The sequence below is a fragment of the Elephas maximus genome, chromosome 5 (assembly GCF_024166365.1).
Source record: "Elephas maximus indicus isolate mEleMax1 chromosome 5, mEleMax1 primary haplotype, whole genome shotgun sequence".
NCBI classification, from domain to species: Eukaryota; Metazoa; Chordata; class Mammalia; order Proboscidea; family Elephantidae; genus Elephas; species Elephas maximus.
The window spans coordinates 110,832,084-110,854,026 of record NC_064823.1 but is presented as its reverse complement, the minus strand read 5'-3'; the positions used below and the strand labels follow the sequence as shown (position 1 = coordinate 110,854,026).

The window sequence follows — 21,943 nt, the reverse complement described above, 5'->3', positions numbered from 1 at the left end:
ACTTTTGATATTGTCCTAGTCTTCCTTATTTTCAGGACCTATTCATATTTCCTTCTCTGGCATGCAAGCCTAGGACTCTCACCACTAAATCCTGGCTCTTCATGCTCTGTTGATTTTTGTGGTCTACTGCCCTGGTTAAAAGACTCCCTCCACTAGCTTCTGCCCAATAAAACCACTACAGGCTGTGCTAGTCCACCAGCATTTCCAACGAGAAGCTCAGATGCTGAAGTCATCTTAGCAAACTGCTGACTGGTGGAACTTCAGACCTCCTTAGGCACCTCTCAGGTACATGGAGCACTCTCCAAGTAAATGGCCTACTAGGAAGTCTTTGAAGCAAGAGACAGAGGAATTACTTCCCTCTCTGAGGAACTGATTTTTTTCAGTATGTTGGTTCCCAGAGATCCTGAGATTTGAAAACCAGCAAATTTGCTCTTAGAGCCAGAGGATTGAATCATTAGATATCATAAAGACAAAAACCTGTAAGTTCTCAACATTGTCCCTCTCAGTAGCTGATCAAAATCTTTGTACTCTTCATAAGAAAAAGAGTAGAGAATTCTTCTTGGTAATGAACCACTGGGGATTGTGCATGCAGATTTTGAAGCCAGACCACCGAGGTTCAAATCTAGCTCCACTACTTCCTAGCTTTGGGATCTTGGTAAATTACTTAACCTCACTTACCTCAGGTTTGTCATTTGTAAATAGAAATGATGATAATAATAGAAGCTACCTCAAAGGAATTATCAAACATCATGAAAATAGTGCAGGACTGCACAAAGTTTCATTTATATGTCACCATGAGTCCGAGGCAACCTGAAGGAAACTAACAACTAACAAGAACCTCAAAGGACTATTGTGAGTTTTAAATTATTACGTGACGTAAAAGTCATCAATACGTAATTGTTAGCTATTATTATTACTGGACCAACTCAGAAAGACCTGGATATTCAGAGAATTAAATTTTCATGGCATATACAACTTTGTCTAAATATGAAAGATGATGGAACAAAACTGACTTTCTAGATATGTTCCATGTCTTAGTTTCTTAGTAATATTATAACGGAAATACAACAAGTGGATGGCTTTAAAGATCTCAAATTTATTTTCTCACAGTTCTGGAGACTTAGCCATGTTGATTGTTTCCTCGTAGGTTACCCTGGGCATTCCTTGATTCCGTGGCTCATAGACAAGCCTCACATGGCATCTGTCTTCCTCCCATGGGTGCGTGTCTATGTCTATTCTGATCTTTTCATAACTCAGAGATGATTAGGTTTAGGATCCACCCAACACTAGTATGACCTCAGCTGATTGATTGCTTATATTATATTAGATTGCGTTATGGGAAGCTCATTTCATTATGGAAGGTAATCTGCTATACAAAAGGCCAACTGATTTAATCATGTGATTAAATTACAATAGCATATGGCCAGGATTTCAAATCATATTTTGGGGGCACATAATTCAATCCATAACACTTGTGAAAATTGAACAGTTGATAATGGCCTTCAGTCTGTGTAATACTCCAGGAGTATCCCAAAGACTCAGGAATGGGATTCTCTATAACTTCCTAGGTAAATATCTCAATGCCAGCTTAATTTGGTTTAGCTTAATACAAATGTATAGTCAAAGTCTATTATCTCCTGTACATAAATAAGTTGATACACAGAAAAATATATTTTAAATCTTAGGATTACTGGGATTTATCTTATCGAACTTGGAAATTTGAATAATTCCTAATAAGTTTTCTCTTATCTTTGAATAGTAGGTTCTCTAGACCACCATTGTGGTCTGAATTTCTCTAGATATTCAGGAATGGTTCATACTCCACTTTTCAAACTTTAGTGACCTGCTAATACACAACTTAAAGGAAGGAAGAAATAGTAAATGCTATTTAACAATACTATCTTTCTACCAGCTAACAAACACAAAAATATTAAAAAGAGGTGGTGGGGATGGAAGATAAAGTATTGCTTCATCTTGGGCTAAGACAGCAGCATCCTGAGAGTTCAAGAATTTGTTCCTCTCTGCCCTGATTATTTATGGACTTCCTCACTCTACATCAATATAATACTTGCCTCCATCAGTGTGGTAGGGGGCCACCCTCTGGCCAGAGGACCTGTCTCAGGAAGGAAGTAATGACTGCCATTATGACTACTTCTTTATTTTATTTTCTGTACTTTAGATGAAGGTTTATAGGACAAACTAGTTTCTCATTAAACTGTAAACATTTTTTTTATGACATCGGTTAACAACACCACATGTCAACACTCTCCCTTCTCAACCTTGGGTTACCTATTACCTGCTTTCCTGTTCCATCCTGCCTTCTAGTCCTTGCCCCTGGGCTGGTGTGCCCCTTAAGTCTGGCTTGTCCAATCTTTGGCTGAAGGGCAAACCTCGGGAGTGACTCCATTACTGAGCTGAAAGGGTGTCCAGGGGCCATACTCTCAGGGTTTCTCCAGTCTCTGTCAGGTCAGCAAGTCTGGTCTTTCTTTTTGAGTTAGAGTTTTTTTCTCCATTTTTCTCCAGCTCTGTCCAGAACCCTCTATTGTGATCCCTGCATTATGACTACTTTTGAGGCATCTCGTAACTATGAGATCTGACCAATGCTGACTGGAACAATTCTAGTTCCAAATCCCAGGCCTTCATCTTTCTTTCACGATATCTATTCAAGATCCCTATATAACTAGCCACTGATTCTTTTTTAAAATTGCATTGCGGGAAGAAGAGTCCCCTTAATAGAGCAGAGGGAGGTACATCTGAGGGAAGGATGGTGGTGAGAAATGTGAGAGAGGAAATTACTAGCTGGATATATGCCCATGAAGATAAAACGGGTATATTGAAGAGTAAAGATATCATCAAAGAATTTCAGAATTTTTTTTAAGCAAATGCACATATTTCTGTAAATGCATAACAATTTCTAAACTACTTTTGGGCACTATGTTCCCTTACACACACACACACACACACATCTTGATTTAGCATTTTAGGAATGTTGAAAGCCTTGAAGCCATTAAGTAACAGTTTTCTACTCTAAATAATTTTAGTTGTTCGTAATATTTTCCACTTTGTCAGTAGTTTCTCTAAGAGCTAACTTGCAAGTAGGAGCAAGTTATAAAAAGGGCCACACCTGCTTAGAAAAACAGCAGCTCCTTCACTCAGCAACAAGGCAAGCTTATTGTAAAATACAACACCTGAAAAGCTAGTTAGGATACCGGTGATGCATACTGGAGACACCTACCAGCTATACTCCTCATATGTATATAAGAGTCATTTTTAGAGTGACTTTTTTTTTTTTTTGTAATGTTCTCTAACACTTCTGAGTCACAAGAGAAGACAGAGTAATGTAAGTAACCTGAAAGAGGAAGATCCTCACAGGGTTTAGGATACAAAAGAAATACATTTGTCTTCATACTCCTCAGTGACAACCTAAGACTTTCTTTCCTCAGCAATTCTTGAGGGCTGTTGGCACTCAGGAGGTGGAGAATGACCTAGTTTTGAGGATGACATATTGTAGGGTAATGCTATTCAGCTATACGCATCCCCTCCCTAATGGAGTCAGCTTTGCTCTTCCCTGAAGCATGCTGGGGATGAATTTGGGATGGACTCTGGCTAAGGTACAAGGCTGGGAGTGGCATGACTGGACTAGTGGCCAAGGCCGAAGAATGCCTTAGCAACAAGAAGGAAAACATCTGGGCCTGGACGTGAAGTCCCTGGGAACATTGACTGCCCCAGGACGTGGAAGAAAACGATGAGCCTTGGTCCCAGCTGGAATGGTATATAAGCTTGGGTCCCTTGCTAGGTGGTTGCGGAAAATGATCCAGCCGGCCGCCACTGGAGAGGGCAGCTGCTTGCCCCTGTCAGTAAGTTTCCCCGAATAAACGTATGAATCTAGAAAGGGCTATGTGTCAGTTCTTCGGATTATCTGCCAGGATGCACAGTGAGGGTCTTTCCCTTGCTGGGACTGCCCCCCAACACATGTATAGTATGACATGTTGCTCTTTCGAAAGAGGAAAATGTAACTTAAAAAATCAGCCATTCAAAAAAAACATTCAAAGTGATGAAGAATTTCCACTTCAATGATTTGAGACATAAACATGTTTACCTGAACCTCTGTTTTAGGAGGCTTCACTTGACCAGAACTCATTCATTCATTTATTCAACATTTACTGAGTACCTACTATGCGCCAGTCAGTGTTCTAGGCACTGGGGATGTAGCAGTAAACCCTATTCTCATATAGTTCACATTCTACTAGGAAAAGATAGGCAATAAGCACAGAAAGAAATGAACGATGTGTCTGATGAAAAATAAAAGCGATTAAGAGGGTGAGGAATGATAGGAATGCTATCTTATTAGGATAGTAACAATGAAGATGGTGAGCTTAGGGGGTGATATTTGAGCAGAGACCTGAATGAAGTAATGAAGTTAGTAATGTGAAAATGTGGTGGAAAAGTAGGTCCTTGATGGAGGGAATAACAAGTGCAAAATTTCTGAGGTAGAAACATGCTTGGCATATCTGAATAAGAAGGCCAGTGTGGTTGGAGTGAAGAGTGGGAATAAATGAGAGACTTGCAGAAGATTATCCCAAAGTTTCTGGCTTAAGCATCTGGAAAAAGAGTTGCCATTTACTAGGAATGTAAAGACTACAGGACAAGCTCTTGGAGTGTGCGTGTGCGTGAATCAGATGTTCAGTTTTGGACTTGTTTGAGAAGCCTATTAAATACCCAAGTTCCTAAAACAGTGCCTGCCACATAGTCCAAAAAGAACCCAAACGTGTTCCCGTCGAGTCGATCGTGACTCATAGCAACCCTATAAGACAGAGTAGAACTGCCTCATACGGTTTCCAAGGAGTGCCTGGTGGATTCAAACTGTAACTTTTTGGTTAGCAGGCATACCTCTTAACCACTGTGCTACCAGGGTTTCCTGCCACATAGTAGGGACTTGATATTTGTTGAATGAAAAAAAAAAGATGTAGAGTAAGGCAATTACAAAATACAAATATAGAAATCCAAGTAATCTACTACATATGTCTAGATATTTATCTAAGTATATTTACATTTATGTTTTGCAATGATGAAGATTCACCAATATAGTGGAAATCATCCAACTCCCACAGTCTGAAAAAGGTAAAGACCTGAGATTAAGTAGCCAGAGATTAAGACCAAGCAACATATTTATGATATAGCCAGAACCTGCAATCAGGCCTCCTGATTCCTTTTTTTTATTATTTTAGATGAAGGTTTACAGAATAAACCGGTTTTTCATCTTAGTACACACATTGTTCTATGACATTGCTCAACAAACCCACAACATCTCAACACTCTCCCTTCTCAACCCTGGGTTCCCTATTACCAGCTTTCCTGTCCCCCCTGCCCCCCACCTTCCAGTCCCTGCCCCAGGGCTGGTGCACCCCTTCAGTCTTGTTTTGTTCCATGGGCCTGTTCAACCTTTGGCTAAAGGGTGAACCTCAGGAGTGACTTCAATACTGAGCTGAAAGCGTGTCTGGGGGTCATACTCGCAGGGCTCCTCCGGTCTCTGTCAGGCCAGCAAGTCTGGTCCTTCTCTTTGAGTTAGAATTTTGTTCTGTATTTCTCTCCAGCTCTGTCCAGAGCACTCTACTGTGATTCCTGTCAGAGCAGTCAGTGGTGGTTGCCGGGTACTGTCTTCTTGTACTGGACACAGTCCAGAGGAGCAGGCCTCCTGATTCTTGATTCATTGTTCCACATTATATCCAGCTCTTTTTGCTCTGTGGAATCTTAGTGTTTAGGTTCATAATGTTGAGTGAACTATTCTTTTCAAGGAATATATTCGAAAGGTTCTTCTTACAAAAACTGGATAGTTGGAATTATTTTACAAACTGTTAAATGCATTAAAAACTGCTATATATGAAGTCATCATAATGATTAACCCCCTGGCAACTAGTTTAGATGTGTCAGAGACAGCAATGATATTTAGATGTGCATTATATAGATAATACATGTGGTTATTAAGTGCTGTTGAATCAGGAGAACATTATCTATAGTTAGCCAGCAAACTTAAAATACTCAATGTGTCTCTTGCTACCAATAAACATCCATGTGATCCTTGACCTGTAAGAATGTATATTCTATTTAACTTCCGACATACCAGGTACCGAATGTCTATTGTGTCAGACATTATTCTAGACATGGTAAACAAAATGAATGATCCCTCTTCATCAAGTATACAGACAAAAACAAACTTAATTCCTAGAAAAAGAAGCATTTTTTTTTTAATTGCAGACACCTATTGAAAACTGTTGATCAGGTAATGCTAGAAAAAAACCAACCAAAAAAAAAAAAAAAAACGTGGCATTGTCAGGAAAGGTGTCTTGGTTGGGTAAACATGGGTTTTAAGAAAAGGATCAGATTTGGCAAGTAGGATATTTTATTAAAGGACAATACAGCATAGAAAGGCTCAGAGTAGAAGAAACTAATTCATGTCATACAAATCCACGCCCTGGTGTAGTAGAACCGGATCATTGTTAGCTAAGGGCGGAGGAGGCAATTGAAGGAAAGCTGCAAACAGAAGCCAAGTAGTTCACAATGGACAGCTAAGAGAAATGCGCAAATCATTTACTTTTTTTGGTTTGTTTTGTCGCCAGTTGTGAGGCAGATTTTTATATTCATATATCTCTCCGCATTCTTCAGTATCTCTCAAAAGATTTCTTAAGTACTTTTAATACCCAATTTTGAAAAAATGTCGACATTTGAAAAAGTTTTTCTGCAGAAAACGATCCAAAGAGCAGAGTTAAAAAAAAAAAAAAAAAAACCCAGTGAGTCCATTATTTAATGGGAAAAGTCTAAAAAGAGCTGCCTTCTATGGCTTCCCCCTCCCCTATGCTTCCGAGTCACAGGGTGCAGTTAAACTTTAAGTCGGGAAAACTACGTTTTATTCGATGAGATAATACCTTTAAAACGCTTAGCAGAGTGGCCCGTACTAAGCACTCAAGAAATGGTAGTTATTATTATTTTGACCTTAGACCTCTTAACCGTTTGGTATTTTGTTTCCTCACTTTAAAAGAAGACAGGGATCACAGATCGTTTCTAAGGCTCCTGTCGGCCCTGACAATCTCCTGTTTCAAGTAGGCATCGAATAAACACTTGCTGAACTGAAAAAGTAAACTCTCTCCACGGGGTTGGGCTGAGTGCCCACTCGAGAACCAGCCGCGAGGTGGGGCAGGATCGGCCCGCGGGTATCACACGCCGGTGTTTGGCGGTGAATAACAACACGCCCACCATCCAAGACCGAATGAGCAGAAGGCGGGGCTGAGCAAGGGTCCTCGCTCGTGAGCTCAACCCCACCCACAGTCAAATCCGCACTCATCCCTGGCCGCGCCCGGCATATCGCAACCGCTCGGTTCCCTACCGATAGCCCGAGTCACTTACCCAGTGGGCGGGCCCCGTCCCACCTCCCCAGCCCCACCCCTTCCGGGCATAGACCCGCCCACCCACTGCCCCGCCCACCCTATGACCCCGCCCATGGCCCCGCCCCGCAGCAAGCTCGGCGCTCCGTCCTCTCAGAGTCCGCCCGCGGCCGCGTCCATCCGCGACGCTCTGAGGTCACCGACGGAGCCGGACAGCAGGGGGCGGAGGGACGCAGGGAAGATGGCGGCGGAGGCCGGATATTGGCGCCGCCTCCCACAATCCTGGAGCCGGCGCAGATGAGGCGGCTCGGCTGGGGCCAGCGGCGCTTCGGAATACGAGCTGGGGGGACCCTGGTGGCGGGGCCTGGACCTGCTATATGCCGGCGCCTCGGCTAGAGTGAGCGGCGGAGGCGACACCTCTTTCCTGCGGCTCTCTCCCTGTCGCTGTGAGTCCGAGCGGGTGGCGGGCGGCGGAGTGGCGCGGCCGGGATGGAGGACGTTAACTCCAACGTGAACGCGGACCAGGAGGTGCGGAAGCTGCAGGAGCTGGTGAAGAAGCTGGAGAAGCAGAATGAACAGCTGAGGAGCCGCTCTGGGGCGGTGCAGAGCGCCGGCCCCCTCGGGCCCGGCAGCCCGGTTCGGGCCGGTGCGTCCACTCCCTCCTCCGGCACTGCGTCCCCTCGGGGCTTCCCCTTGGGCCTAAGCGCCAAGTCGGGCTGCGGGGCCGGCTCGGGCCCGAGGCGGACAAGTAGCGAGGAGCTGCGGGATGCCTCCTCCTTGTTGGCGGCGGGCGAGGGCGGCTTGCTGGACGAGGTGGAGCCGCTGCGGCCCGAGGAGTTGGAGCGCTTGTCAGGCTGGGAGGAGGAGGAGGAGAGCTGGTGAGTGCAGGGCACCGGGCCCGGACTGGGCGGGGATGGGCCGGGGGTGTAGAGCGTCTTCCAAGGGTCTCCTTGGTGGAACGCCTCGCTTTGTGTAGCGGGATCCGCTTTCTGGCATACTCATGGTCTTGCCTTGGCTGCGAAAAGATCGGCCGGAGGTGGGGATTCGAGGGGTGGGCTAGGAAAGAGGCTGGTAGGTAGTTTTCCTCTGGGCTGTGGACTCCCCGAGTCCTGGACCCCGTCGGGGTCTTTGCGTTGACATAGCCGGAGAAAGGCTTCTCCCCATGGGTAGAGTCAGAAACGAGAAATTGCTTTGTAGGAAAGAATCGTGCTTTGTGTGAAATACCAGCCTTCGGGTGGTGGCCGGGGCATTTTGGATTTCAGGGAGGGGTCTGCTGGATGAGGTACCACCGGTTGCGGGGGACAGACCAGAGTCGTCTACCTCCGTTTAAGTGGTCAGTGTTTTGGACCAGCGTGAGGTGGGTACATTTCTGGCAGGGATAGGGAGACCGTGTGAATCAGCATTCCCGTACGGGCAGTGGGGTAAAGCTTGCTTTGTGTGAAGAGGGCAGAAGAAGGTGCTTCTTTGTGTGAAGAGTCAAGGGTGGAATAAGACCCTTATTCTTTAGTTTTTAAACAAGAATCGGGTTTGGGAATTTTTCGGAGCTGCGAAGTGACAGTTGTCACATCAGTCTTTCCATGTCGTCCTAGGGGCAGAGAAAGAGAGTCCTATTTTAAAATCTAAACCAAAGCTGTATTGTCATAAACCACTTTTTGATGAAATTGTGACCCACAGCTTAATATCACTTACCTAAATAGAAAGGCTATGGAAGGCCTTTTCCATCATATTTTATTGCAGTCAAACAAAGATGCCTATGGGAAATTCTTTTTCTTATCCCTTTTTAGAGTTTGAATTTTTAACTACAATATTTCTACTCTTTGTTGAAATGGAAACTTCTAACTTAGTGAAATAAAAATCCTTCGTAGGCTCTTGGTATTGCAAGGCTCGATTGAACTTTGTAGTGTACTAAGGTAGTTAAGAGCTTCGCATTCACACCAACCTCAATTCAGGCCCTGGCTCTGCCTCCCTTACGAGCTATATGACCTTGGGCAAGTTAGACCGAGCCTCACTTTCTCCCTGTACTTGTTGAAGAAAATAATAGTTCTTACCTCTGTAGAGTTGTGAAGACTAAGTGAGGTAATGTGTGTATGCTTTTAGCACTGAGTCTGGCATATCATAAGCTCTCCAAGTCTAGCTGCTATTATACTTAAACCGAGTTATTTAAATCAAGACGTATTTAATGAACTCTTATAGGATTTCGTTGGAGATTCTAAACATTCATAAGTGTTGATCCCGTTTCTTGAAGTAGTTCAGTCTTGTCGGGAGCTAAGTTTTATGCAGTTAAATAGGCTAGGACATATACGATGGATAAATTGCCAAAGGAATGCTAGGAACAAAAAGTACTGAGAGTACTCAGAAAGTGGGAAGAGAATAAATAATTCAGAGTAGTTGGGGCAGACTTTTGAGAAGGGGGTGGCTTTGGAGCCTGAGGGCGGGAAAGAGTGAGAAGGCATTTTTGCGCTGACAACTGCAAGAGGGGAGTCAGAGGTATTTGTATAACTTCCAGTTAAGACAATTTGAATGACAGAGGTACCCTGGAATATGTTATGTCACGCTTTATTTTATTGCGAGGTGACACCAAATATTATTAGAACCGGCTATGGTAGTGACAGTTTTTCATATTGGTGTGAAATCACGTCCTCCCAGAGGAATCCTGGGCGTGTATACACTGTAAAAGGACTCAGAATCATCTAAATGTCGTCACATGCCTTTTCTAAGTGATGATGATAATGATGCTCTTACCAATGAAGGTTAGCTGCACTCATGAGCCCGTTTTAGATTCTGTATTATTAGAACACATTGACTCCATTTGGAGAAGCTGATGAAGACTTTGGCTGCTTTGATTTTTGAGCATAGGGTTTGTTCAGATAAAGCAAGTCTTAGATACTATGACAGAAGTTTCTTTTGATTCCTGCTTACTACCTTGATCCTGGCTTCATATCTTGATATTATAAGTTTTGTGTGAATAAAAGTTTGATAAGTCATATTTGTTAATTAAAAGTTTGATAAGTCCTATTTGTTTTGGGGTATGTGTTTGGGGCATAAATTGGATGGAGATGGGTGTCAGGGATGGGGAAGGAAGGTTCATAGAGTAAAAACTTTTTATTTGTTAAAAAGCTGTATATCTCTACCTTTCTATATCTTCTACCCAGTGTAACTTTTTCATCTACAGGAATGTTTTTCCCCAAGTGTCTACCACAAAATGCTGGTTCTGAATGTGTCAATAGATATTACCTGAAAAATAATGGTGGGTTCTGGGGTCAAATAAATGTGGGAAAATCGAGGTTGAACAAAAATAAATGTTTCTTTAATGCTGAACTTTTCTGACATACTAATGTGTACTCAGTATAGTAAATCTCTAAGAGGTAGTATTGGTTTCCTCAACTTATTTGAGCTCCCAGAGAACTAATCCTGTAGAACATACTTAGAAAACAGTGTTCTTAGATCAGTGGCTTTCACACTTTTGTTTTTTTTTAACTGAGCTGCATGGTAAGAAATACATTTTACATCACAACCTGGCACACACCTGTGCAGCTGAAACAAAAGTTTCACAAAACTGTAGTTACCTTTAGTACATGCAATGCACTGATATTTTCTATTGTTTTGTTTCATTAGGAGAAAAAAATGCATGTTACAATCCACTAAGCTGATTTCATGACCCAATGATGAATTGAAACTCTCAGCTTGAAAATACTGTTCTAGAGCAACACAGAAAAGTAGAGGGAAGGGAACTAATATTGTTAGGCATCATAGTGTGTCAGGCTATGCTAGGCAGCTTATAAACATTTTTGCATTTAATTTTTATCCCTGTATGAGGTAAGGTATCATTTCATATGTAAGGAAACTTAATCTCTCTCTAAGCGTCAAATAACGTACAGTAAATGATGGAGCTAGAATTTGGATTCAGGTCTTTCTGATGTCCAAAACCTATGCTGTTCCCACTGTATTTTGCTTTTTCCAAGTATAACCCCTTTCCGAATGAATAGCCCCTTCAGGTGTTTGAAGGCTGTTATCGTAACTCCTTCCCCGTACTGCACACTCTGAGCATTCTCCTCTCTTCACTTTAGATTTGTTAATCCCAGCTTATTTAAACATTCTGTAGGTAATGTAATCCTCTGATCCTTCAACCTCCCTGGTCATTTTTCTCTTAACTTCAGTTGCTCATTGTTATTAAACATGGTACCCAGAACTGCATTCAATTTTTTGGATACTTGACCAGACAGTGCTAGCTATACCTTGCTTGAACTAAGTGCTGTTATTTTTTAAACCAAATAATTAACCTTTAGCTTCTGTAACTTATATGAGCTAGTAGTTTCAACTAACATCCCCATATCTTTTATACATAAATTGTTAAATTAGATCTCCATAACCTTGTTTTTCTATAGTGAATTTTTTTTTAACTTAAGTATTGGGCTTTTAAATTTCATTTTGTTAGTCTTGATTTAGGCATTTAACGTTATTCTTTCTGATTTTTTTTGTCCTCTTCATATTTGGTAGTCATGCCTACTAGGTAATTCAGATTGTTGGTAAAAGTATTAAATTAGAGAGAGTAAAGAACTCTGAAGTGTGCAACCTGACTAGACTCCCTTCAGGTTAGCACCAATCCATTGATCAACACACATTGTGGTTGTTTGATAACAGTTAATTCCAGCTATTATTATCAGACTCATTTAACATTTTGTCCATGTAGGTATTATGGAAGATTTTGCCAAATGCCTTGCTATAATTAAGCTACACTGTGCCTGCAGTGTTCTCACTTGTAGTTTAGTAAACCTATCAAAATAGAAATTACAGTTAATTTGGATTGACGTACATGGTGAATTCTCTGTCTTTTATGTAATCACTTTTTCCTTTTCTGATTTCTTTTTTAATCAAATTTTGAATTTTGCAAGGAATCAATTTGGTCTAGGTTTTCTAAACCACCAGCTGATATCAGGTTGACTGACTCATGGGGACCCCATGCATGTCAGAGTAGAACTGTGCTCCAGAGGATTTTCAATGGCTGATTTTTTGACTTTCTAGATACTGCTAAAATTCTCTCTTAGACAGTGTGCATCCTAGTCTGGTGAGTGGTGTCTAGGGTCTTAAAAGATTGCAAATAGCCATCTAAAATACAACTACTGGTCTCTTATTATCTGGAGCAAAAGAGAAGGAAGGAAACCAACAACTCAAAGACAAAACTAGTCTACAGAACTAATAATCTACACAAACAACAGCCTCACCTGCCTTGAGACCAGAAAAACAACACGGCTCCCAGCTACCAATACCAATCGTGCTGACCAGGGACTCAGTAGATGGTCCTGGATAGAACAGGAGAAAAATGTAGAACAAAACTCAAATACCTTTAAAAAAAAAAAAAAAAGACCAGACTCACTGGACTGGTGGAGATTAGATGAGCCCCCAAGATTATCGCCTTGGGATACCATTTAAACTTGCAACTCAAACCGCCCCCAGAGGCCCATAATATAAATAACATCACGCATGAGTCCTGTGCTCCTCTAAATGAAACCAAACAGTAAACGTTTTCCCTAGACCAACGATGAGAAGGTAAGTGGGAACAGGGAAGCTAGATTAAGGGAAACAGAACAACCAGAAGGGAAATAATGAGACTTCTGATACATTGTGGAAAATGTAACCAGTGTCATTGAACAGTATGTATAGAAATTGTTAAATAAGGACCTAATTTGCTGTGTAAACTTTGACCAAAAATATAGTAAAAAAAATTTTTTTTATTCTCTCATTTGAAATTATCTTATTTCCCTTTATCCAGGTTTTTAATCCTGCCCTTGTTCTCCATGAGATTTCAGATGGACAGTGATTCTATGATAAAAACTTCTATTGGGAAGGTTAGACCTGAACCCATTTCAAGATCCATTCTGGCTTACTCTATCACCTTGCTTCATTTTAACTTTAATTTTCTTCGAAGGATGTTTATGCTGCTCTCTCCATTTGAACTATTTGCAGAACAACAGCAACTAAAGAAGAATTGAGTATTTCTGCTTCTGTCTGTCATCTGGTATCATGCGTATTTTGTCCCAGTTTTTTGGGGTGTCACTTCTTTGTACTACTGCTCTCAATGTGATTTTTTTTCCTTAAGCTTTTCTTTTGTTTTTTTTTTTAACTGAGATATAATTCACATACCAAAAAACAATTTACCCTTTCAAAGTACAATTCAGCGGGCTTTAGTATATTCATAAAGTTGTGTAACCATTACCATAATTCCAGGACGTTTTTTTCACCCATGAAAGAAACACTGACCGATTAGCAGTCACTCCCCCCAGCTGCACTAATCTCTCTGTGTTGATGAAATTGCTTATGCTAGCCATTTCACATAAATAGAATCATATGTGGCCTTTTGTGTCTGGTTTCTCCCTTAGCATAATATTTTCAAGATACATTCATGTAGTTTGTAGCTTGTATCTGTTCTTCATTTCTCTTTTATTTGTTTTTATGTCTGAATGTTATTCCATTGTATTACTCTACCACATTTATTTATCCATTCATCATTTGGGTTGTTTCTACTTTTTGGCTACTATGAATAATGCTCTGTAAACATTTATTTTTCAAGTTTCTATGTAGACATGTTTTCATTTCTGTTGACTATATACTTAGGAGTAGAATTGCTAAGTCAAATGGAACTGCTAGGTTAACTTTATGAGAAACTGCTGAACTGTTCCAAAATTGCTGTACCATTTAATATTCCCACCAGCATGAGGGTTTCAGCTTTTTCATCCTTGCTAACGCCTGTTATCGAATGTGTTTTTGATTATAGCTATCCTAGTAGATGTTAAATGGTATCTTATTGTGGTTTTGATTTGCATTTCCCTAATGACTGATGTTATCAGGAAGGACCAGTCCCTGGAGAAGGACATCATGCTTGATAAAGTAGAGGGTCAGTAAAAAAGGAAGACCCTCAACGAGATGAATTGACACAGTGGCTGCAACAATGGGCTCAAGCTTAGCAACTATTATGAGGATGATGCAGAACTTGGCAGTGTTTTGTTCTCTTGTACATAAGGTCGCTATGAGTCAGAACTGACACGACAGACCTAACAACAGCAACGACTAATGATGTGGAGCATATTTTCATGTGCTTATTGGCCATTCATATATCTTCTTTGGAAAAATGTCTGTTGAAATACTTTGCCCATTTTCTAATCAGACTTATTGTCTTTATGTTGTTAGGTTGTAAGAGTTCTTTATGTATTCCGAATACTTGTTCTTCATCAGATATATGATTTGCAAATATTTTCTCCCATTCCGTGGGTTTTCACTTTCTTGATGGTGTCTTTTGAAGCACAAAGTTTTTAATTTTGAGGAAGCTCAATTTATCTCTTTTTCTTTTATTGCTTGTGCTTTTGGTATCATAGCTAAGGAACCATTGCCTAATCCAAGGTCATGAAGAATTACAACTTTTCTTCTAAGAGCTTTATAATTTTAGCTCCTAGATCCATTTTGAGTTCTTATATGATGTGAAGTAGGGGCCCAAATTCATTCTTTTTGCATGTGGGTATCCAGTTGTACCAGCACCACTTGTTGAAAAGACTATTCTTTCCACCCTTGACAAAAATCAGGTGCCCTTAAATTTATGGACTGAAAATTCTGTTCCATTGATCTATATGTTCATCCTTATGGCAGTACCAAGGAGCCCTAATGGGTACGAGGGCTGAGCGTTCAGCTGCTAACCAAATGGTTAGCAGTTCATACCCACTCAGTAGCTCCTTGGGAGAAAGACCTGGCAACCTGTTTCCATAAAGATTATAGCCTAGAAAAGTCTTTGGGGTAGTTCTACTCTGTCACTTGGGGTCACTATGAGTTGAAAATCAATGAGATGACACACAACGACAACATGGCAGTACTACACAGCCTCGGTTACTATAGTTTTTTAGTAAGTTCTGAAATTGGGAAGTGTGACTTCAGCATTTTTTTTTTCAAGATTGTTTTGGCTATTCTGAGTCCCTTGAATTTCCATATAAATTTTAGGTTCAGCGTGTCAATTTCTGCAAAACAGACAGCCGGGATTTTGGTAAGGGATGGTATTGAAATCTGTAGATCAATTTGGGTAGTATTTCTATCCTGACAGTATCGAGTCTTTCAGTCAGTGGATGACAAATATCTTTCCATCTATTTAGGTTGTCTTTAATTTCTACTATATTTTGTAATTTTCATTGTGCAGGTCTTATACTTCTTTTGTTAAATTTATTTCTAGCTATTTTTTATGCTATTGTAAGAATTCTGTTTTCAGTTTTATTTTACAACTATTCATTGCTAGTGTATAGAAATACAGTTGTTTTTTGTATATTGATATAGTATCCTGCAACCTTACTGAACCCGTTTACTAGGGGTGTGTGTGTGTGTGTGTGTGTGTGTGGATTCCTTAGAATTTTTTATATAGAAGATCATGTCATCTGTGAATAGAGATCGTTTTACTTCTTTTCTAATCTCAGTGCCTTTTATTTCACTTTCTTGCATAATTACCATAGCTAGAACCTCCAGTACAATGTTGAGTGGAAGTGATCAGGACATCCTTTAATGTGATTTTAGAGATTATTTTGATTGCTTTTTATTTTATTGCTTTTTTTTTTTGTGGTGAAAATGTATACAACAAAATATTCACCAGTTCAGTAATTTTTACATGCATAATTCAGTGACATTGACTACATTATTCATGTTGTGCAACAATTATTACTCTTTTTCCAAATTATTCTACCACCATTAACATAAACTCAGTGCCCCCTAAGCAGAAACTCCTCCTTTCGGCCTCCCTCCCACCCCTGGTAATCACTAACAATCTTTGGCTTCTATATATTTGCATATTTTATATGTGAAATCATACAGTATTTGTCCTTTTGTGATTGACTTATTTCACTCAGTGTAATGCATCAGGACTTTTCATTTCTCTTTATGACTGAGTGATATTCCACTGCATGTATATACCACACTTTGTTTATCCATTCATCTGTTGATGAACATTTTGGTCATTTGACTACTGTGAAAAGTGCTGCAATGAACATTGGTGGATAGATTTCTGTTTACATTCCTGCCTTCACTTCTTCTGCATATGAAGAACTGGGATTGCTGGGTCAAACGGTAGTTCTATGTTCAACTTTTTGAGGAACTGCGAAACTATTTTCCACAGTGGCTGTTCCGTTTTGCATTCCCACGAGCAGAGGAGGAAGGAGGGTTCCAATTTCTTTACAACGTTGTGAACAGCTGTTGTACCCTCCCCCCCTTTTTTATCATTGCCATTTTAATGGGGGAGAGATGGTATCTCATTGTGGTTTTGATTTGCATCTGGCATGGTGGTTAAGAGCTACAGCTGCTAACCAAAAGGTCAGCAGTTCAAATCTACCAGCCACTCCTTGAAAAGCCTGTGGGGCAGTTCTACTCTGCCCTATAGGATTGCCATGAGTAGGAGTCACTCAACAGCAGCGGGTATGGTTTAATGGGTAATGAAGGAGCCCTGGTGGTACGGTGGTAAAACACTCAGCTGCTAACTGAAAAGTCAGCAGTTCAAACCCACAAGCTGCTCTGCAGGAGAAAGATGTGGCAGTCTGTTTCCATAACGATTTACAGCCTTGGAAACCCTATGGGGCTGTTTGATTCTGTCCTGTAGAGTTGCTATGGATCAGAATTGCTAGAGGGCCATGAAATTGGTTAATGGCTAAAGACGTTGAACACCTTTCATGTGCTTGTTGGCCATTTGAATATCCTCTTGGCAAAATGTTGCTCCTTTTTTTAATAATAGCTACCAAATATTTTTTTGTTTGAATATGTGACCTATACTCTGCTAAGTACCATATATATGAGATTTTATCTTCCTAACAACCCAGTAAGGTAATAACCCATTGCCATTGAGTCAACCCCATTTCAAAAATGAGGAAATTAAAACTTTGGATAAGTAACCTGCTTATAGTCGCTCAAGTATATGGCTGAGCGAGAAATCCTGGTGGCATAGTGGTTAAGAGCTACAGCTGCTAACCAAAAGGTTGGCAGTTCGAATCCACCAGGTGCTTCTTGGAAACTCCATGGGGCAGTTCTTCTCTGTCCTATAGGGTCGTTATAAGTCAGAATGGACTCTCTGGCAGTGGGTTTTGTTTTCTGCCCTTTTATCATTACTTTTTTTTTTTTTTGTAATGATATTTTTGTTTGTTTTAATTGTGTTTTAGGTGAAAGTTTACAGCTCAAGTTAATTTCTCATTCAAAAATTTATACACATACTGTTTTGTGACATTGGTTACAATCCCCACGATGTGACAGCATGCTCCCCCTTTCCACCCCTGGTACCCTGTGTCCATTTGTCTAGCTCCTGTCCCTTCCTGCCTTCTCATCTTGCTTTTGGACAGGAGTTGCCCGCTTAGTGTTGTATATTCTGAGCCCTCTACACGTTTTTACTAGTTTTATACGTGGACCTCCTTTTTTACTTCTTGTACTTGGTTGTTCTTTGGGACCCCTGGGTGTCATAACACAGTAGCTAAGAGCCATGACTCTGGACCTAGACAGCCTGAGTTGGAATCCCTGCTCCCACATTTGCTAGCTGTGTGACCTTGAGTAAGCCACTTAAACTTGGTGCTTCAGCCTCTTTGTTATCTCTAAAATACAGATGTAATTATTTCTACCAACCTTATAGAATTAAATGTAATATATGTAAAGTGTTTAGAATAGTGCCTGACACAAATTAGATGCATAAGTGTTAGCTTTCATCATTATCATCATCAATATCGTTTTGTTATTTTAGTTCCAGCCTGCCTTTCTTTGCTTTGAACTTTAAAAAAAACTTTTTACTTCCGAAAATTTGAAACATATACAAAAGTAGAGTGAAAAGTAAAATGAACTGCCACTTAATTATCACCTTTTCTTTAACGCTTACCAACTCATGCCATTCTCGTTTCATCTGTACTGGCCAAACCCTTGGAGTATTTTGAAGCAAATTCCATCCCAGACATATCATTTAATTAATAAACATTGTAGTAAAAGATAGTCTTTTTAAACATAACCGCAATACCAGTTTCACACCCCCCAAATTAAAAATAATTCTTTAATGTCATCAAAAGTGCTCTGAATATTTTGAGATCAGAATTTCTAAAAACTGGCATGCACATCTGTGTTTGGGATATTCCTTCTTCCTGTTTTAAACCCTAAGGTAAAATGGCCTCTTTCTTCCAATATTTTGATCACTTCGTATCCTCAGCCAATTTATTGGTGGTAGCAGTCAGTCCTTCTTGTTTTATCCTCAGCCTTTTGAGAAATTAAATGGTTGAGGTAAATCAGAAATTTTTTAGGTGGGAATATTATTCAGCCATAAAGAAAAGTAAAGTTTTGATACTTGCTATGACGTGGATGAGCCTTGAAAACCTTATGTTGACTGAAGTCAGACACAAAAGGACAAATGTTGTATGATCCCACTTATATGAAATATCTAAAAAAAAAATTTTTTTAAATAGGTCAATGTATAGACAAAAGTTTATTAGTGCTTGCCAGAGGGTTGGGCTGTTGCTAAGGCGTACTAAGTTTCTGTTTAGGTTGGTGAAAAATATTTGAAAATGGATGGTGGTGATGGTAAATGGAATTGTTATTGAATTGATTAAAATGACAATTTTTTTTTGTAATGTAAAAATTAAATCTATATTAATTTAAAATATATATTAAAATTAAAACAACAACACACAAGGAGAGGAAAGATGACGTGCAGTTGCCATGGGGACGTTATCGATGACTAATCAGATTGCTTTTTGTGTTCTGAATAAAAATCCAACTTTAACATTTTGAAAGATAAAGTTCCAGAACTGAAGGGGACCCAGGCTTCATGTCAGGCAAACTTGTGTGGTCCTGGGGTCAGGATCTGAACCATTGTAAGCTTCTGTTTCCTCGTCTATAAAATGAGAATACTAACAACATCTAGCTTCTAGAACTCTTTTGAGGATTAAATGAGATAATGATTTAAAAAAAGAAAGAAAGAAAGAAAAGGGTTTCTTAGGTGTTATACTGTGTGTAGAGCCCTGGTGGTGTAATGGCTAAGAGCTTGGCTGCTAAAGAAAAGGTTGGCAGTTCAAATCCACAAGCTGCTCGTTGGAAGCTCTATCAGGCAGTTCTTCCCGGTCCTATAGGGTCACTATGAGTTGGAATCGACTCGATGGCAACAGGCTTTTTACTATGTGCAGGAGTCCCTGGGTGGCATATACGGTTAAGTGTGTGACTGTTAGCTGAAAGGTTGGCAGTTCAAACCCATCCAGAGGTGCCTTGGAGGACAGGCCTGGCAGTCTGCTTCCGAAAGGTCATGGTCTTGAACACCCTATTGAGTGCGGTTCTACCCTGCACACATGGGGTTGCTATGAGTTGGGATCGAATCGACAGTAACCAGCAACATACTATATGCAGGATGAAGGTTTCAGCAGATACCTAAATCACTTGAGGTGATCCTATGTCACTATTATATCTTTCCTCTGTATTACCTACCCATTGCCCTCAAGTTGATTCCGACTTACGGTGACCCATGGGACACAGTAAAACTGCCTCATAGGGTTTCCAAGGAGTGACTGGTAGATTTGAACTGCCAACCTTTTGGTTAGCAGCCAAGTTTTTAACCACTGGCATTATTCAGACTTTTCCTTGGCTGGTTGGCCTGTAGTCAACTCTTATAAGGTAATCCTTGTTTTTATGTTTACAATTTGTTAGTATTTAACATTTTTAGTTAAATTTAGTTTTAGTGCTTCTGATAAATGTGTTTGTAACCATAGTTAAATGTATTTGTAACCATAGGCGCCAAATTTTTGTAAAACAAAATAATTTTAGTCCAATTTTTCCATAAATTCACATTTTTATTAAATTTACCTAGAATGGATATATATTTACTGAGGAAAGAAACAGTCTTGGGTCTCAAAGTAAGGATCCTGTAATAATGGTTTTTATTAGAATTTATTAAAGGCCTCATATTAAAGAATGAATTTGTACATATAATACATATAAATCTCTACATTACTGTTTAAAATAAACTTAATATTCATTGCTGAGGGCCTTAGGAACTGACTGCCCTGCCTGTGGAAGTCTCTTAAGATTGTTTATCCCTACTTTGAATTGTTCTAATTGAGAAGGAATTTTCATGTGGGCAAAAAGGGAATGTAGTGTGAAATACTTTCTAAGTAAGTTTTAGATTGTTTATTCATCTACTCTGATGCACTATTATAGATGAGAGTTTAATATTACACATGTTCATATAAAAAAAATTTTTTTTAGACTGTATTATATAATCGGTTAGTTTAAATTTGGTAGTATGTCATTTGTGATTATTTTTCCCCTTTTTTTTTGAGAGATCCACTATTTCTGACACAAACCTTCTGTATCTGCAGTGGAGGCAAAGATTGAGAATAAAGATGTTAGGAAAAACTGATGTGAACTGTTGTCTTCTTTGCAAGAATTCTAGGAACTTTTACAGAACATAAAATCATAGAAAAATGGAATGAGAAATGGACTTTGAGATTAGGTAACCATGCATCTTGTTTTTAAGCTGTTTGATAGTCACACTGGCCAGGGCAGGTTTTTATTTCTTCTTTCCTTAAAAATTTTTGATGTTGGCGATATCACAGTAATCCTGATAAGTTCCTCATATTCTGTTAAATACATTTCACTTTAGATTTATTTTCTCTTAACCATGTGAAGATGGTTTAAATTCAGATGGACTTCTCATCAATATATTTTGTTGATAAACTTTCCAAACTTAGAAATAGTTATGTGGTTTTTCCGCTTACCATGCTTTTCACTAACGGGTCTTCACTTTTTTTTTTTTTTTTAATTTTTATCATACTTTAAGTGAAAATTTACAAATCAAGTCAGTCTTTTATACAAAAATTTATATACACCTTGCTATATACTCCTAGTGCTCTCCCCCTAATGAGACCGCTCACTCCTCCTCTCCACTGTCTGTTTTCGTGTCCATTCAGCCAGCTTCTGACCCCTCTGCCCCCTCATCTCCTTTACAGACAGGAGCTGCCCACATAGTCTCATGTGTCTACTTGATCCAAGAGCCACACTCCTCTCCAGTATCATTTTTTATCCCATAGTCCAGTCCAATCCCTGTCTGAAGAGTTGGCTTTGGGAATGGTTCCCATCTTGGGCTAACAGAAGGTCTGGGGACCATGACCTCTGGGGTCCTTCTAGTCTCAGAAAGTTAAGTCTGGTCTTTTTACCAGAATTTGAGGTCTGTATCCCACTGCTCTCCTGCTCCCTCAAGGGTTCTCTGTTGTGTTCCCTGTCAGGGCAGTCATCAGTTGTAGCTGGGCACCATCTAGTTCTTCTGGTCTCAGGCTGACGTAGTTTCTGGTTTATGTGGCCCTTTCTGTCTCCTGGGTTCATAATTACCTTGTGTCTTTGGTGTTCTTCATTCTCCTTTGCTCCAGGTGGGTTGAGATCAATTGATGCATTCGTGGGTCTTCACTTTTGAGAGGGGCTTTATTATATTGCCTCTCTGTTTTATGTAAGATTTTTATAAGGGGCCAGTGATTGAATTTGCCCGTAGTTTTTTTTTTTTTTAGTATAATAAGCCTAGGTTAATAAGGCAGTTTAATTTG

At 40.0% G+C, this 21,943-nt stretch overlaps 1 protein-coding gene across 2 annotated transcripts in view; it reads left to right on the top strand.

Annotated features, from left to right (window-relative positions):
• The first annotated feature begins 7,603 nt into the window (after positions 1-7,603).
• Positions 7,604-21,943, top strand: part of SLAIN2 (SLAIN motif family member 2) — a 100,427-nt gene continuing 86,087 nt past the window's right edge. For both annotated transcript variants that reach the window (XM_049886287.1, XM_049886286.1), the window contains exon 1: positions 7,604-8,257. In XM_049886287.1, the coding sequence (XP_049742244.1) occupies positions 7,869-8,257 (389 nt within the window). In that variant the 5' untranslated portion in view covers positions 7,604-7,868. The remainder of the gene's footprint in view (positions 8,258-21,943) is intronic.